The sequence below is a fragment of the Centroberyx gerrardi genome, chromosome 15 (genome assembly GCF_048128805.1).
Source record: "Centroberyx gerrardi isolate f3 chromosome 15, fCenGer3.hap1.cur.20231027, whole genome shotgun sequence".
Classification (NCBI taxonomy): Eukaryota; Metazoa; Chordata; class Actinopteri; order Beryciformes; family Berycidae; genus Centroberyx; species Centroberyx gerrardi.
In genome coordinates, this window is record NC_136011.1 from 15,162,697 (window position 1) to 15,179,741 (window position 17,045).

At 42.4% G+C, this 17,045-nt stretch overlaps 1 protein-coding gene across 2 annotated transcripts; it reads left to right on the top strand.

The window, feature by feature from the left end:
• Positions 1 to 3,604: 3,604 nt before the first annotated feature.
• Positions 3,605 to 15,771, top strand: slf2 (SMC5/6 complex localization factor 2). Of its 2 annotated transcripts, none has more exons than XM_071914183.2 (19): positions 3,605 to 4,036; positions 4,149 to 4,397; positions 4,827 to 4,866; positions 6,564 to 8,080; positions 8,414 to 8,496; positions 8,606 to 8,719; positions 8,853 to 9,020; positions 9,319 to 9,421; positions 9,513 to 9,600; positions 11,165 to 11,306; positions 11,439 to 11,526; positions 11,669 to 11,845; positions 12,020 to 12,114; positions 12,257 to 12,344; positions 12,545 to 12,667; positions 12,861 to 12,938; positions 13,127 to 13,213; positions 13,903 to 13,971; positions 14,185 to 15,771. In XM_071914183.2, exons 1-19 carry the CDS (start codon positions 3,662 to 3,664, stop codon positions 14,746 to 14,748), a joined length of 4,248 nt encoding a protein of 1,415 aa, XP_071770284.1. In that variant the 5' UTR covers positions 3,605 to 3,661; the 3' UTR covers positions 14,749 to 15,771. The 2 variants fall into 2 exon arrangements, with proteins under 2 accessions (XP_071770284.1, XP_078144903.1); XM_078288777.1 differs by having other exon boundaries at positions 8,417 to 8,496.
• Positions 15,772 to 17,045: the final 1,274 nt, after the last annotated feature.

Consider the following 17,045-nt stretch of genomic DNA (forward strand, 5'->3'; position numbering starts at 1 on the left):
TAACGGGATAGCTAGAAGCCAAAGTATTTTTTCTAATGATTAAATGCAGAATAGAAGAAACATAAGTTGTGAAAATAACCTAAACTTGGGCGTCAGACCACGCTTCAAGCTATTTAGCTAGCTGGTAACCAGCTAAGGTAGCTAATAGTAGGTCAAAGGTCAGTGCCTGTGTATGTGCATGTTAATGTCAAGTCTTAACTTGTGGCCAAACAAACTATTAACTTGCCTTTAGTCATTTACTTAATACTTACTGAGCAAATTCAAGTAGCCTTTCTGAGCTGATTCACCAATTTCTAGAAAGCAAAATTTTCAGGTATCAGGAGCCAACTTCATATCAGCAGCTTAAGCAAATGACTCAATGCAATTTGTGAAATAACCATATTCCAAAAGAAGTCTACTGCCTCTCTCAGCCCATCGGTCAAAGGGGAATTCCACCAAAATTTAGGTTGTTCTGCAAAATTTTCCTAAAAATTCCAAAGATTTTATTTGTATCAACAAAATCTCCCAACTATCTCAAACAATGCTATTCCATGATGATAGGTTGCATTTTCCTTGGTCTTAGGAAGTCATGAACAAAAATGTAGTAACCAGATTAAAAAAAAAAAAAAAAAAAGCAATGGGAATATTGGGAAATTGGAAAATGTCTATTTCTGCGGAATCACAACAGCAAAGTGCATTTCGGCGGGAATATCCCTTTAAATGGGAATACTGGACTCCAGGATCCACAATGCAATTCGTTTCAACGTTAGCTGATGTGACTGCAGGCGGGAGAAGTTCATGTTCGTGAGATGATCTTAATTTTCTAGCTGGAAGTCCGTTATCAACGCTAATTGGGAGTAGTACCGGCCTGTCACATCCTCAAAATGAGAAAAACAACAGAAAATCAAGGAAACAGACAGTAAGAAAACTTCTAGAATCAGTTTGCTGTCCATTGCTAGGCTGCGGGCGCGTTAGCCAGCTAGCAAAACAGCGCACCATATTTCCTGGAACAACAACTGCTAATTCTGTAGCTAGTAAAGTTAACTAACGTTATAGTTACTGTCGCTAAAACCACCCTGTTTATTGGCGCGGTAATGTTAACTAATACCACTGCCATGTTGTTATTTGCTAAATGTGAAGCAAGTCATGACAGTGTATCATTATTGCTAAGCTAACATAACCTTGTTAGTTGCGTCGCTACAGCAGTGGCTAGCTAACTAGCTTTGCTAACGTTAATTGTACTAATAGTATTAACGTTTGTTGTTATTACACATTGATGATTTATGACCAAAAATAAAAAAGCGATTCGGCAGAAGATCAAATGTCAAATCTGAACATCAACGGCAGTTAACGCTGACGGATACTGCCCTAGACTCCAAAACATTTGTTCAGCAGAACACGCTTCCCTGTGTTGACACTTAGCATCCTCTGATTGGTAGCCAACTAGACTTGGATGAGCTGCTGTCTTCCTATCGTGCTGGCTAACGTTAGAGCTAGAACTGGGTGTGTCATAGCGCCGAAACACGCTGCTATTCTCTCTATTATTTGCCAAAGTGCAACACTTGTTTTGGCATCCGAATTAACTTGGAATTTGGAAAGAAATGACCAACCGACACTTTCTCGCTTTTTTGCAGAACAATCTCAGAATACTTCTCTCCAAGGAGTAAAGGTGGGTCAAAATGTCAGACGTTGCATCGACAGGCCGTATCGGTCAACAACAATAAGGCTGGGGATACAATATACAACTTTTTGGGCCAATTTGGCCATCGCGACTGATTTTTAGGATTGGACCATGTCCGCACTAGTCTGGGGGGATCGCAACGGACTGTCAGCATGGATGATCTTGTAATGTGTGAGGGTTAGGGGTTAAGATTTAATCTCACGACTCCTGATCCATTTGTGGCCATCGCGATTAAACATGTGTTTTCCGACTCAAATCTGGACATGTCTTAACATGCTCTGTAGTTCATATAATATGGGAAATATGGTAGATATGAGAAAATACTGTTCATCTTTCAGGTGGGAAGTACTACTTAGGAACTCAGGGTTTGGCGATGGACCAAATTTCTCATTAAATTATTGAATTTTTACATTAATGCCAAGGAAGTATCTGAAATACTTAAATCATGGTGTTTGATGTTTTAAAATGTTTGAATGTGTGAACAATTACTAAGTTGTTGAGTTATCAAGTTGTTTAGATGGTTTACCCCAATATGATGTGAATGCAGCATCAAATCTGCATCTGAGGCCAGCAATAGTCAATGAGTTGAGCACGAGAGGAAATAAAATGTAATAAGTGTGGGAAGAAAAATGCTCCAAATTCAACTCCTCATTAAATATGTGATACCCAAATCCAACTCATCAAGTGTGTGTGAGCTTGCAAGGTGGGGCTAAGAATCTGCAAATGCCATTTGCTAGATGTGTAATATCCAATCTTTTCTGTCTGTTCAGTTGTGTAGTGTGTCCTCAGCCTAAAATCTGGTCAAACCAATGGGTAGCCCTACATGGTTGCCACACAAAGAAGGCAATGGCAAACATATTTGTGCTACAGACAACAGGGCTACGCTCAACAATGACTGAGAATCAAACACAATTGACTACAATTTTAGGGACAGTTTTTCTATCTCCCAAATATCCCCTTACTAAGTGAGAGAATGACAATGCATCCAGAAGGCTACTGCAGATACAGGCTTACTTTGCATGTGTAATAAATTTGCACGTTATCATTGTCCACCTGAAGTCTTCTACTCTCCCAGCGGGCTGCACCTCATCACTATAGGCTGCATTGTTGTTGTGTGAGTAATTCATTGTGTTTAGGCAAATTGTATTTTACCAGCGGTCAATAAAGTCAGAGCTAAGTCACGGCTCTAAAGTAACATTTTTTTAATGGGTAGTAGGTAGTGCTGGTGCTCCCTACCTCAAAAACTTAGGAGTGCACCCCAAAACATTTAAGCACGTTTTATTTTATTTATTTATTTGATATTTTTTATTTATTTATTTTCAATTGAAAAATATGCAATGCTGTAAAATCATTACAGTTTTATATTCTAGATATATTGGATATCCACATCTGAAAATAGAACCAAACATCAATAATTATTATTTACATAGAATCCAAATGATAACATATAATAATAATAAAATACATCACTTTTACCATTAGCTTGAACAGTATTGATCATTGCTTTGCATTCACTTGTATCTTGAGGCCAAACCCAAACCATGTAAAACCTTGGAGGAAATCTTGACCACAAACTGTGCAGCAACATACATGGTTTGGTCTCATGTGATGCCTTCCTCCTTGAGCATATGCAAAACAGATACATGTGAAAAATATAAGCAACAATTTAGTAGTGAAACCTATACAAACGATAAAACTGTTTCTGCTTAGATAATGTAACCAGAAGTCCCTCGTCCCACGTGTCAGGTAGCAAGACGGAGACAAAGCGACACCTCACACCTCCATGGGACGAGCCACACCTACAGGCTTCATGGGCTCTGGCTGGCACATGCACATCTTGAAGGCACACCTTGTTAAACTTGTTCAACCCTGTTCACGGCACAAAAATTACAGGAACTGTTAGACTGTAATGCAGACATGTTTATTCTGTGTTCCAGTGAAGGATTCCCTCACCAGCGGTGCTCTCTGTCCCAGTCGGCCTCCTTTCTTCACGAGACTCCAATGAAGCCCTCTCAGGTTCCTAACCGGCTGTTGCACACACCACCCAGGAGAATGTTACCGCTGCAAAGCCCTGGATTGTGCCATAGGGGCAGACTGGGTCCTCTGCAGCACCCTCCTCAACCCCCAGGGCCAGTCTATTCATCGGGGATTGTTCCAAGCAGTCCAGCTAACATCAGTTCCCCAGTTAAGAGGCCCCAGCCCAGTCCTATGACTTATAAAGTCTTTCAGCCCTCATACCCCCGGTCCAGGAAGGATATAAGCAACTATTCCTCCTCGTCCTCCTCCATCAGGACTGATGCACTGGCCAAACCCAAAGTCACTTTACCCATCACGGGGAGGGAATATGAAATAACACAAAGACGGGGATCAAGCAAGGTATAGTTTTCCCTTTTATAATATTGTCATTACTTGAATTAAGTTTTCTTTGTGGTCTGTACCACCGTGAGTCTTGATGCTGAATTGTGGCTCTAAACATTTACTCTATTAGGTTCGATCCAGTGCTGTTGGAAACTCCATACATGCTGTCCAGCCCCACAGGCCCTCTGCACCTCTGTCCCTCACCCCAAGGACAGGTCAGGAAGGTCGCCCACTGCCCTTTTCTGACTCAGAGTCCTGGAGTCCTGGTAACAGCCAGTGGCGGCCATGGCGCTGCCAGTCCTCTCATTTTACCCAATCCCCTGACAGGAGTAGTGGTCCACGTTCACCCACCACGCGCAGCCCCGTGGCAGCTCGCCAGGTAAAGTGATTGATGTGTTTAATGATACATCCTGTTCATTTTGGGGTTTGGTAATGGATGTTAAGCTATTTGTCTCTTCATTACGCATGTGATAGCCCTCTGCAAGCCAAGCTAGACTTGGTGTCCTCAGCCTCTGGTTTGGTGTCCTCAGCCTTGGTAGTTGGATTCTGAGAATACAATTGGCTGGTCACAAACCAACAAGTCTTACACAAGTTAAAAATCGTTTGTCAGATGTTCTGTAAACCAATTGACTGATTTGACTTCCAGCATAATAATGTATAGGCTAAATCTTTCAAAGAACTAGTTCTTCTACATTTTTGAAGTAACGAATGACCCAGACTCTGTCTGTGATGGGATGCATACTTGTGCTGTCATTTAATCACAGAAAGAAACCTGTTTCTCAAGGAGTCACTTCCTTTCTTTTTTCAGGACTATAAAGGAACACCTTCAGGTGAAAAGTTAATTCCAGGTAATATTATCGAAGTCTTTCCATAGTATTCTGATACATGTTGATCACACTCTAGGTTGTTGTTTTTTTGTTATTGGCCATTTACATATACATTTGTAAAGGTGCATTTTGTTGCTCTTAAAGGTCCCATATTCTCCACTTTCCAGTGTTTTATTTTATGTCTTGAGGTCCATTCAAAGCTATTTGTGTGGTGTCATGTACCAAAAACACTCACAATCCATTTTTACACGTTCATTTTCCAGCATCTCTCTGAGCCTTGCCAAGAACAGGCTGTTTCTGTTGCTGTGACTTTAAGGCCCATTAATATTAACGACCCCTCTGTTCTGATTGGCTAACCGTTTCAAGAGCGAAACGTGACACACCACAGAGCCGACAGCGAGAGGCAGGGAAAACCGCCCAACCACTTTGAAAAAAACACTTAACTATTATTTCTTACAAAAATGATAATGAGCGAACCTTTGTGATGCCGCAAAGTTACAGAAGTCCAAACGGCTCGTTTAGAGGCTTGTTTTTTTCTAATATGGATTGTGTGGATTTAGTTAGCTACCGTGCGTTTTGATACTTTCACGATGTTTAGATAGCGTATCCAACTCCTTTATAATCAAAGAGGCAAGGGGAATCCTGTTTGACATGATATGGGGCCTTTAAAATGATTTCAAAATATGAGCACAAAAAGTGGAAATATCACCGTAGGGCCCATTTGTTAATACACATTGGGGCTCATTCATAAAACTTACCGGCATGTTTAGCGTAATGGTAGGGGCAGATACCGTCACAGTAGGGTGTTTTCTCATTCATAAACGTGAAATACCGGGACGTTATTAGCGTTACCGCTTTCCCCGTACTTCCATCGCATTTATTCATTGACATATTGTGAAAGCGATTCATAAAAGTGCACCGTGCCACAAAAAATACCACCGGCTCTAATCAGACGGTATATTGTAGAAATGAATGTTAACTAATGAAAACAAATATTAAGTATTAAAAAAAATCAATAGATAAAGTTACATTGTGTCCCAGGGCATTAATTATCATTGGAAACATGAAAATATGTAATAAATATGACACACTGGCTTTGCAATTATTGATTACCGCTGTGATTGTAGTTTATAAAAGTCAGTTTCCATCTGATTTGATTCAGTTTATCATGATAAAAAAGAGTTTAAAGAAAGAACGCTGCATACTGCTGCCAATGCTGCCATATATTTATTTATCTTACAACGTTTTGATAGGTCTTCATCAGGTCGCAATTACCCCCTATGGTCAATTTATAATTTCAGTAAGCAATATCATAAACGTTTGGTTTGTCATGTCCAACATTGCAGCAGTAGGAGTGCATGAGGATGCCATGTCTGTGCTGCCTATTGCACTGACACACAGGTGTGGACAAGCTGTTGAATATGTAAAGCTTAATTAGCATGTTGGTTTTGATTGGCTGTATCCCGGCCTACAGCTGAGGACAACACAGCGGTAATGTGGCTCCGTCACGGTATTCACAGCTGTGGTAAATTTATGAATCGGGTAAAATTACCGGGTCACTTTTGCGCGCCGCTATTCTGTTACCGCAGAGTTTTATGAATGAGCCCCACTACCTCCTCACATTACCTCCAGTTCTATGAATCAGAGCATTCCTGAAATAAACACTGAATATTGATAAATGAAAAGTTATTGTTGATGTCACTTTCTCTCTGCAACAGAGGGCTTGAACTGCTCATCTCTGAAGAGGCACATGGAGTCTGAAGTTTGTGACAACACTGCCAAGAAACTGTGTCTCCAGGACTCAAGTTCTGGCCCAGCACAGACACCAAACTGCACTGCTGGCAACTCACTCGGCCTGTCATTGGTGTCTCCACCTTCATCAAACCATTCATCAGACTTGGAACTGTCACCCAAAACCACATATGGCCCTCTGCGCACAGAACAGGCATCTGGCAAGCCAGTATGGTTGACACATAAACCCACTCAGTCGTCATGCTCATCACTGGCACCCACGCCTTATTTGGCCAGTCAACCATCGTCCGGGGTAAAGCCAGCCTATATGAAGATCACCCAGAATCATATTGTGAGGCTGAAGGAGTTAAAGTCACCTTCAAAGCCAGTTGATGAAAATTTGAAGAAAGAGGGTGAGGAAAAGAAGAAAAGGGATAATGCAAGCTCTCTGTTATCCTCCTTAAAGCAGCTTATAGCAGGGCAAAGTGGGGTTCCCCACAAGGACACTGATAGCTCCCATAATACTCCATTGGGCAGCCACCAGACTGATCATATTCAGCATAATACCCCAGTCTTACATGTCAAGTCGCTGAGCAGGGATGATACCAAAGGAGAGACTAAGGTAGGGGAGAGCAGAGGCTCAGACAGTAGGACTCCCAAACCAGCACCAAAGCCAAACTCTGGTTCTCTGAGCTGTCACGTGATAGATCGGAACAGAACCACTCGACCACGAAGACCCACAATAATCCCCAATGACATAGATGACCTTTTCACCCCTGACCCACTGACTTATGTGATAAGCTCCAAACCAGCAAAGCCCAGCATAGAGGGGGGAGAGAAAAGGCCCCTCGCCTCACGCAAAAGTTGTTCGTCCAGTACAGTGAGCAGCTCTGGGACCCCTTCAGCTGGATCTCCTTGTCGCAAAACTCAGAACTCCACAATAACTCCTCCCCCCCCTGCACTGGATACCAAAATGTCTCCCTTTTCACCATTACTTCACCCAGAATTCCCCATCCCAACTGTAGTATTGGAGCGGGTGAAATTTGAAAACAGCCTTCCCTTCAAAGACACTGGACTCAAAAATAGCTCTCTCATCTCTTCTTCAGGCAGACAGCTCAGTGTTAAGATTGTTAAAACTGATGAGAGACCCAAATCATCTCTCAGCCCCAAGAATGTGAGACCATGCACTTTCGAGGCAGACACGGCTACCTCCGAACGCACTTCCGCATCCCGTTGTTCTCCCTCTACACCCGAGGGCAGTCAGAAAGATGAAGGGGGTGGAAAGCGGGTGGATGAAGAGGATCCTCTGGATGTGGAGCTGGACCTAGGCCTAAGCTTTGAGCTAGATTTGGATCTAACCCAGAGCTCCCAGAGCAGTGAGGACGAACAGCTGCTCTCCTTGCAGGAAATGATGGCACGCATGGCCAAGCCTCCAGACACACCAGAGAAGGGAGCCTTCTCCGAGCCCAGTACACCTGGGCATCCCAGCTGCCAGTCCAAACCTGTAAGCTACAGCCACCCAGGGTTTATCTTGTTATGTTATCACTTGTTATGTTATTGATGAATTAGGGATCCTGTAGAATAGAGTACCCATGTAACTGAAAATGAATGTGTCCTTTCCCATTCTCAGGCAACATATGCCGTTTGATGGACACTTTTATCTAAAGTGCCTTATAGTACCATGAGTGCATATATTTGTAGCATGGGTGGTCTGAATGGAAATCAAACCCCTAACCGTGACAGTATTAGTACCATGGTCAACTCACTGAGCTACAGGACCAATCAAAACTTGTATCGCTGTTTTGACCTCAAATGTTGTCTCTTGTGTTTTCTACAGCAGCCAGTGCAAGCCACAACAGAACCAGGCATCTACAAGAACAACCTGGATCAAATGCTGAAGGAAATAAACAGCAATAAGAGGTACGTTATTCAGAAAATTTCACTCCCATTGCAAATGCCTTTTAATCACTAGCTACAGTAACTACACATGGGGTGGTTGAACTTTGTGCATCTCCTTTTTGTCCATCAGATCTAAAGAGATTGAGACAAAATTTCTTACTGCCTGTGAAGAGGATCTGTTGAGAGTAGCTGAATACGAGGAGGCTGAGGAGAACCGGGAGGAGGCCATCACAACTGAACAACAGTAAGGAGACAGGCGTGCACATACAATCACACATTATACTTTGTCATTTGGACGCACTCCTTGCACATCGGTTATCTGTACATCTCTTTGTTTTATGAGCTGATGTTTGTTTTTGTTGTATCTTGTTTCCCAGGGAATTCCTGCAGCGTTACTCATTGATGTCCAGTGCAATCAGGGACTTGCATCCAGGAGAGGTCGTATTCAACCTGGAGAATTTTGGCCGGATCTTCAACCAGCGCATGCTGCAGCTCAGACAGTGCATGGTCAATCCACAGGAGACAGCACAGAAAACACTTCTCTGGTGAGCTGTGGTTATTTGTTTGTGGAGAGCATTTGTGCATATGCATGTGAAAGACCGGACAGCTGTTTATGCTGTGGTGAATTTGTGAGAAGTATACCAGATGTGTGAATTTGGCCTTCGTATGTTTGGCCAACCACTGGGAAATGAGCACGGTTTAAGAAGAGATTCACCTCCCCCTCACACAGCTGAATATAACGAGCAGTAACAGACACGCTTTTGCTCCAAAACAAACCGTGTAATTTTGTAGAATGGATTCCTCTTGTCATTGTCTAACTTCTTTTCTCCTGCCCTCCATCAGGTCAAGCCCTGCTCAACTGAGATTACATGTCATTATTGGCTTGTTCCAGGAAGCGTACGACTCCTCCCCCTGCCCACCTCAGGTTACCCATTTCCTATTCAAGGTAGGCCCCACACACCCCTGTAGCATGTTGTGTAGTTGTGTTTCTCCAAATGTCTAAAGCTGTGGTGGTAATTCTTTGTTGACCCTGTCAGATGATGTCAGTCCACACTGAGAGGATGATCACCGAACAGATACAGGAGGCCCTCTGTCACATCGCCTACGCTGCTGCTTGTCAGATAGGTCAGTGCCTGCGTTGTTTGACAAGCCTTTTTGTGTTTTGTTACTCACAGTGGTTAGCAGATGTGATGCAGTGTTTCCCCTATATGCACCTAGCAGTGGCATTACGCCGCTGCTGAATTATATTTTTTTTTACGAGGAGAGGGGAGAGGAGAGGGCTCCGTCTTATCTCTTTAGAAACTAACATTATATCATTTTGTGCTACGGACGCTTCATATCCAGGTCAATTCACACACCTGTGAGTAATAAAGCATATAAACGGGAAACTTTGCGCTTACCTGATAATGTCAGCACAATGATTATAACAACAAGCACCGGGTAGATGTCAACAATGAAGCAAGCAATGCTCGAGAACCGCGCGTGCCTGTACCGCTCGTGCCCGTAGTGCAGCTTTCTCGAGAACCGCATGTGCCGTACCGCTTGAGCCCCGCTGCTGCACAGAGCGCTGTCCGCTTGTTTATTCAAAGTTTAGTAATATTGAACGTGTCGTGTGTCCAAATTGCACCAAATCCGACACTGCACGTCCTTGGGTCCCCAGATAGAACCTCCTTGGTCCCCAGTCCCCAGACTTCACCAGTGAGACTAAACTGCGCTTGAACCGTAGAAGCAGTTTACGGCCTTCCATTGGTTGATTCTGCTGCCAATCAAACATGTCTGTGCTCCTATTGGCTAGTTTTACTGCCTCCGCCTCTGTTTTTTTCTCCTGTGTGTGCTCGTTCTTCTCTCTCGGGCAGTTTAACTGAGCGGGGCGCGTGCCTTTGTCCCGCTCAGCCAGTCAGAGCCCCGAAGCCCCACCCTGCTGTGATGTGACGGTGTTTATTATTAATATTGAACGTGTCGCGTGTCCAAATATGCACCAAATCCGACACTGCACATCCTTGGGTCCCCAGCAATACACCCGCCAAGTGTGAAGTCGATCGGACGAACGGTTCTCGAGATATGCGAAGGACACACATACACACACACACACACTCACTCACAGACAGAGATTCCTCGAATTAGTAGATAGATCAACACTGTTTGATAATACAAGTGTGGTGATGCAAGTTAATTCTGGAAAAAGGGACAGTTAAGAATGAATAATTGGAAGAATGAATGACAGCTAGCTAGCCGCTAGCTAACACCCAGTGGATGTAAATGGTCACCCAGTGGGTGATATGGGTCACACATAAACTAATAGCTTGTTTGTCAAATCACGTTTGAATTTTCAGATGAGTTTAAAAGACTGGCTGATCAAAAGAAGAAAGAATTAATAATTGACAATAAATGTCAATAATTGTTTTAAAGATTATACTTTTATTATGTTCAATAAAAGTGTATTTTCCTAAATCTTGAGACACCTCATATGTAAGCTAGACAGACATTTCCCCTGCTCATTACTGTGCACAAATGTACTGTATGTACTTAGGCCTCAAGAGCCCTTCTGGTGCCGGCAGACACATAGAAACCTCCTGGCAGGGCGCACTTTGCCCTTTTTTTTTTTTTTTTGTGCGCTCCCTCCGCTGCTACAACTCCATCCTAGGGGAAACACTGTGATGGATGTTTTTTCCTCTGTGTGTTTCCTCAGTGAAAAATGGAAGCCAGCAGTTTGAAGTGTGGGTGCCCAGTGTGGCAGATGTGACGCTGGTCCTGATGAATATGGGAGTTCCTTTTGTCACTCTATTCCCTTTTGAGAACCTTCAGCCTCCCTTCACAGAGGGAGATTTGCTGTAAGTAGCGTAGTTCTTGTTTATGGACTTCCTCATTCATTTCCTTTGAGAATTGTTGAGCTTTTCTGTTTTTCCTGATTTGAAAGCTCAAGTTGTGAGCTGAATTTCACCCAGTTGATTTTGTGTGTGTAGGGAGGACATTCATATCAGTAGTGAGAGTCCCTCCAGCAACAAGGAACAGAGCACTTTCCCTGAACACAACTGCAGCAACATCCTCAAGGTGAGACAAAATAGGAAATGGATGGTGTGTGTGTGTGTGTGTGTGTGTGAGAGAGAGAGAGAGAGAGAGAGAGAGAGAGAGCATCTTGAGGCATATCTGATCACTCACTGCTTGCTTGTCTCTCCTCTGTCCTTGTCTGCAGTACCTGTCTTACTGTATGGGCCTGTGTCCGCGGGCGTATAGCGACTACGAGCTGCTGCTGCTGCTGACTGTGGTAAGCAGGGTGGGCCTGGACGCGCGGCTCGCCCTCCAGCCCAACGTGGACCTCTGCTCTCTACAGTACAACATCATCAGCAACATCAGGGACTGGGACACCATGGTCAGTTCAACCACGTCTCTAGTTGCTACATACCAGGCATTACAGAGGGATAGCGAGAATATGACACATTATAACTTGTTTTTTTAACTCATAATGTCATTGATGGTTTGAAAGCTACAGTATAGTGATATTGTAACTGTTGCCTCCTGTTAATGTAATTTGTCTCTCCTCTAGCTGCCCAGAATCTGTCTGGCCCTTACTGATCTGACAGATGACCACCACAACATGTGCTGGCTGGTTCAACTGCTGCCTGACAACGCACGCGGAATGTAAGGCTCTCTTCCTCTCTCGTTTATTCTCATCTCTCTTTTACCATCCCTAGTTTGCCTATCTCCATTTTTCTCTCTTTGTAGATTTTATGGTATTATAATTATTGTATCATATAATCATTTATTTTTGGTGTTTGTATAGGCAACTGCGCCGGCATCTCGGTCTATCCATGATCTCTAAATTGTTGGATGGAAATTGCACTTACAGCCCTACTGGCAAAGAGTTTCAGGTAAGATATTAGAGTGTAACCTGCATTCAGGCAGTTTCTTCAGATCCCAGTAGCAACAGTTTGTACAGGTACCTCATAATGGTAAAGTTGTTTTGTTTTTGTGTTGAGGCCCTATGAAATGAGTCTCGCTGTGTAATAACTGTGTAAGTAACCTGTAACTCTGCCCCGTCCTGCTCTTTGTGGTGCTTCTCCTGGCCCAGCTCTCTGAACTGCGACCGTATCTGCCCCGCATGCGACCCTCCACCCTCCTCCGAGGCATGTTGAGCTCCTCCAGCAGGAAGCAGAAAGAGAAGGAAGAGGACTTGGCCACCCTAGACCAACAGGTCAGGATACAGTTAACTGCTTGGAACTTCAAAATGGCCCAATCTAGAGATTATTTTAGAGTTTTCTGTCTAGGTTTTTGGTATGTGTAAGTAAAAGAATCCTGAATTCACAAGATCATATTGTGAAGGTATTTAACTTGATCCGCTAATTTTCTGATGTGATAAGTTTATTGCGGTTTATCATGTGTTTCAGACATACTACCTCTGCTATAGTCTTCTGACCTTGGCAAATGAAGCATCCAATTTTCAGTTCTTCCCAGCTCATCAGAAGGTACAGTGTCCTAAATTCTTTCTCGTTTTTTCTGAACTCTAGTCTTGGAGCAGAGACCACTAAGTAATGTTCAGCTGATTTGGCATGGGGATTTTAAAATGTGTGAGGACAGTGATATCCTTTCCCTTGTGCAAGCTGCGTTAATCCATGTCCTCCTCTCCACCCTTGCCCTCTTTTCTGGCCCTCAGGAGCAGCTGCTGTTTCTGTGCTCTGAGCTGGAAACGCACATCAAGTGTGACATCAGAGAGAGCGAGAAGTGTCTCTACCGGAGCAAGGTGAGTGAATGGTGTATGTTAGGGCTGCAGCTAATGATTATTTTATCAATTAATCTGTCATTTATGTTGATTAATTTAAACAATTTACAATTAACATTTTTTACATGTGGAATACATCATTATGACAAAACTTTGAGCTTATTATAGGCAAAGTCCATGCCCAAATAAGATTAGGGTATTACAAGCCCTATATGCATTAGTGCTATTACGAGTTGCATCTAGGTTGCATTCCCATGTGTATCTACCCAACAAAACCCTTCACTATCAATAAATACAACTTTTTAAACAGTTTATCTGATAACAGAAAATATGCTATTATATTAAGTAGTATTGTTATGCCCCTTGGCTGTCAAATGCATCAACATGCAACTGGGATTTCTGTTCAGGTGTTTGTGCATGGCACTTACTACTGTGGTGTGCCATTTAAGTTTTGCACCGTACGAACAAAGCACTATATTAGGGTTTCAGTTTGCATTATTCCCATACTTTAAACACTGTTTTTTTTTGGAATTGCCACTGCCAAAACAAAATGACTTTGTCAATTACAAATATACAAAATTAATGACATTGACAAAAAGCCTTGTTTTCAAGACGCAGCCTGGGGTGATCAGTTCGGTTGGGATGCGTTCTCTAGATGCATTGTGGTATATTAGTTGCTCTGTTGAATAACATGAGTCCTCTCCCTCCAGGTGAAGGACCTAGTGGCCAGGATCTACACCAAGTGGCAGATGCTCCTTCAGAGGACCAGGCCTCTCCATGTACAGTAGTCAATCACTCTTTGCATCAATACTTTTGTTGTCATACCAGAATTTTTACAAGATGATTTGTCTACTAAAAGATAATGGCAGTAGTCTTGGAGTGGTCATAGACGTTTGATCAATTTGGCTAAAATAGGCTCAATTCAGGAGTCTTCCAATAAAGACCTAAGATTTGGTAATTCTGATTTGCAATACTGTATTTTCCCCCTGTAGGGTCAGCTGTATGATTACTGGCAACCTTTACATGAGGATACATTGAACAGCAGCCAAAGGGAGGAGGAGACAGAGATAGGTGATGATGGAGACGGTACTGTCCTAGAGGAGGACAGTACAGAGGCAACTATGGAGGAGGAAATCAAGGCAATTGAAGAAAATGATGTTGCCATGGATGGTGAGGAGGAGATGGAGGGGGAGGAGCAAGAGGAGGTTTGTATTACTCTGAAGAATGAAGGGGTGACAACGGACACACTGACGGAGAAGGATCAGGATGAGTGGGAGGAGGCCGACGAGGGGATGAAACAGACGGAAAAGCTAACGGAAAAGGAAGGAGACAATACAACTAATGAGACAGACGAGAAAACGGTAGTAGTAGAGCCGATGCTTGAGAAGCTGAACCTAGAGATGCCAGAGGTGGAGCCTCTGGGATGCTGGGAGTCAAAAGCGATCGATGTGCAAACTGAAGAGAGAGACCTAGAGTACACTGGAGTGGAGACCGAGAGCCCAAGAGAAAAGACTGGCGATCTGATCGACACGAGACAAACCTCCCGCCTGCAGTAGTGTGTGTGATTCAGTGTCATAGGGATTTTCTGTTTTCAGGGATTTAATAGCTATTGCCTTAACCTTAACCTCTATTTGCACTGTTTGCCTGTCCTTATAATATCCCCAACCCCCAACATCCTTTGTTTTTGCACAGTGTACAAAAAATCTTTTTTTTATTACCTTTCAGAAGAGATCAGAATGTTTGTTAAAGGCCGCGGCCTGATCTACGTTGTACTGGTTTAATGTAGAACTTGTTTGAAAATTGTTAAGATCCTATAAAAATTACTCTGAGCTACTGTGTTTTGTTCAGTTTGTCAGTTGTGTAATATGCCAAAAAGAGGGTGCATATGGTTTATCTACTGCAGTGAAGTGCCTACAACAACCTTAGGAGAAAGTTTGTACATCCTTGTCAAATGTTTTCAAGTTCTGTTCAGTAAAGTCTGTCCTGCATTTAGCAATAATTTATTTCTAATAATTTATCAGTCAACTTTTCCTGTAGCAAACTGATCTCAGCATCTCCTTTCAGCTATTCATCCACTCTTGTTGATCTAAAAAGCTGGCCTCGCACATGGTATGTTTAGTACATACATGTCAGCGTCCTGTAGAAACATATACTAAAAACTGCTTTTTTCCCCTCCATGCTATATCAATTTTCAATGTTTTGGTAGGGTCTGAGGCATGAAACATTTCCAGCTTTCAATTACAGTAATAATTACAGTTATAAGGTGCATAAACCCTACCTTAGCATGCAATATATTAGCTGGAAGTTATCAGTTTACTAACAGCAGTTGATTATTTGGCTTCTCAGCAGTGCTTGTTTGATTACAAAATTATTTGTGATCAAGAAATTGCAATTGAATTAATTTTGTAAATTATTTCCAGATAGTTTACAATCTTGAGAGTCTTGATGAAGACTATGTTTGTTGATTTATTGTTAAAGTTTTACTTGTGTTTGTGTGAAATGTGTGCATTTTGTTGAATTTCCCTTTTGGGAAAATATTTTTTTAATGATTCAAAAAACGGTTTTGTTTTTTTTGCAAAATACAGAAAATAAACTTGGCTTACATGTTACATTTATTTTCCTTGGTTATCTTTACACAACAGGGTTTCCACTACTAGCCTCAGTCAAAATTTGAACCCCCACCAATATGACTTTATATAATCTACTCTTACATATAAACAATATTCTCGTAAAGGCATCCTTAACCATGAATTGGCAAATCACCAAATGCATTTCATTTGAAGCTGTGTATCGACTAATTTTGCCTAATTTGTTGTTCCAGGTTCACCAACACAAGTCATTTGATTTTGTCAGATATTGCTTGAGCCTTCTCAAACAGCGCTGATTGTTTTTGCTATCTAAAAACAGTACCATTTAAATTCTACTTGAGATGACTGAGTCGTCTGCCTCTGGAGACTCACTGATACCCCACAGGCCTGGGATTGAATCCTGCCTGAGCTTTCTCTCCTGTGTCTGCCTGTGTATTTTCCCACTGTCTGAATGGGAAAGTACTGAAGATGACTGGACTGCCCGCTCTCCCTTGGGGGGGCATTTGATAGTGGAAACTGTACTTTGTAGCCTACTCACCTTTCTTCTCATACTCCAGTCAGTGCCAAATTTTTCCAGCCTCCTTTTTTGTCCATTGCTTACTTTTATGGGCCAAATCAGATACACACAACATTTTCAAAAAGCTACAAAAATGTATTAGTGTCTATACAATTTATGAAAAATGTCCTCTCCCCTCTGAGAACTGTTTACCAGATTGTTTGAGAGCAATACTTAAAGTTTGTGATTCAGGGTTTTAGGTGTTGACAGATTATTATCTTTGGGGATTATCGAGAAATATAATCTGTCTCCACCAGCAGGTTGCTTGAGAAAAAATGGGTTTACAGGAGGATTGTAAGGATTACAATATATTATTCTGGGCTTTGCACATTTAAATACATCTGCTTTACATTGATCTGCTTTATTCTTATGCTGAGGATGTTTCTCAGAAAATGAAAAGTTAGGAGAACATATTTCCTCTTTACATTCACAATAAGCAGATCTGGACTTTCTGTCAGAGGAGGTTTCTGAGTGATCAAATGTAAGTATCTCTCTTGTGACCAGTGGGGTGATGGTAATAACATTTACCCTCTAACCTTAGCTTTTTGCTGTTCAGGCAAGGTGTGGAATGAACCCACTCGTCCCACCATGCCCCTCTGGAGTGACCTGACTGCTTCTGTCTGATCCAGAGTTCTGCCATTCATAACCACTGTCTGTAATATCTGCTGTTATTGTTTTCAGAAGCTGTCTTCTTGTCATATATTCCATT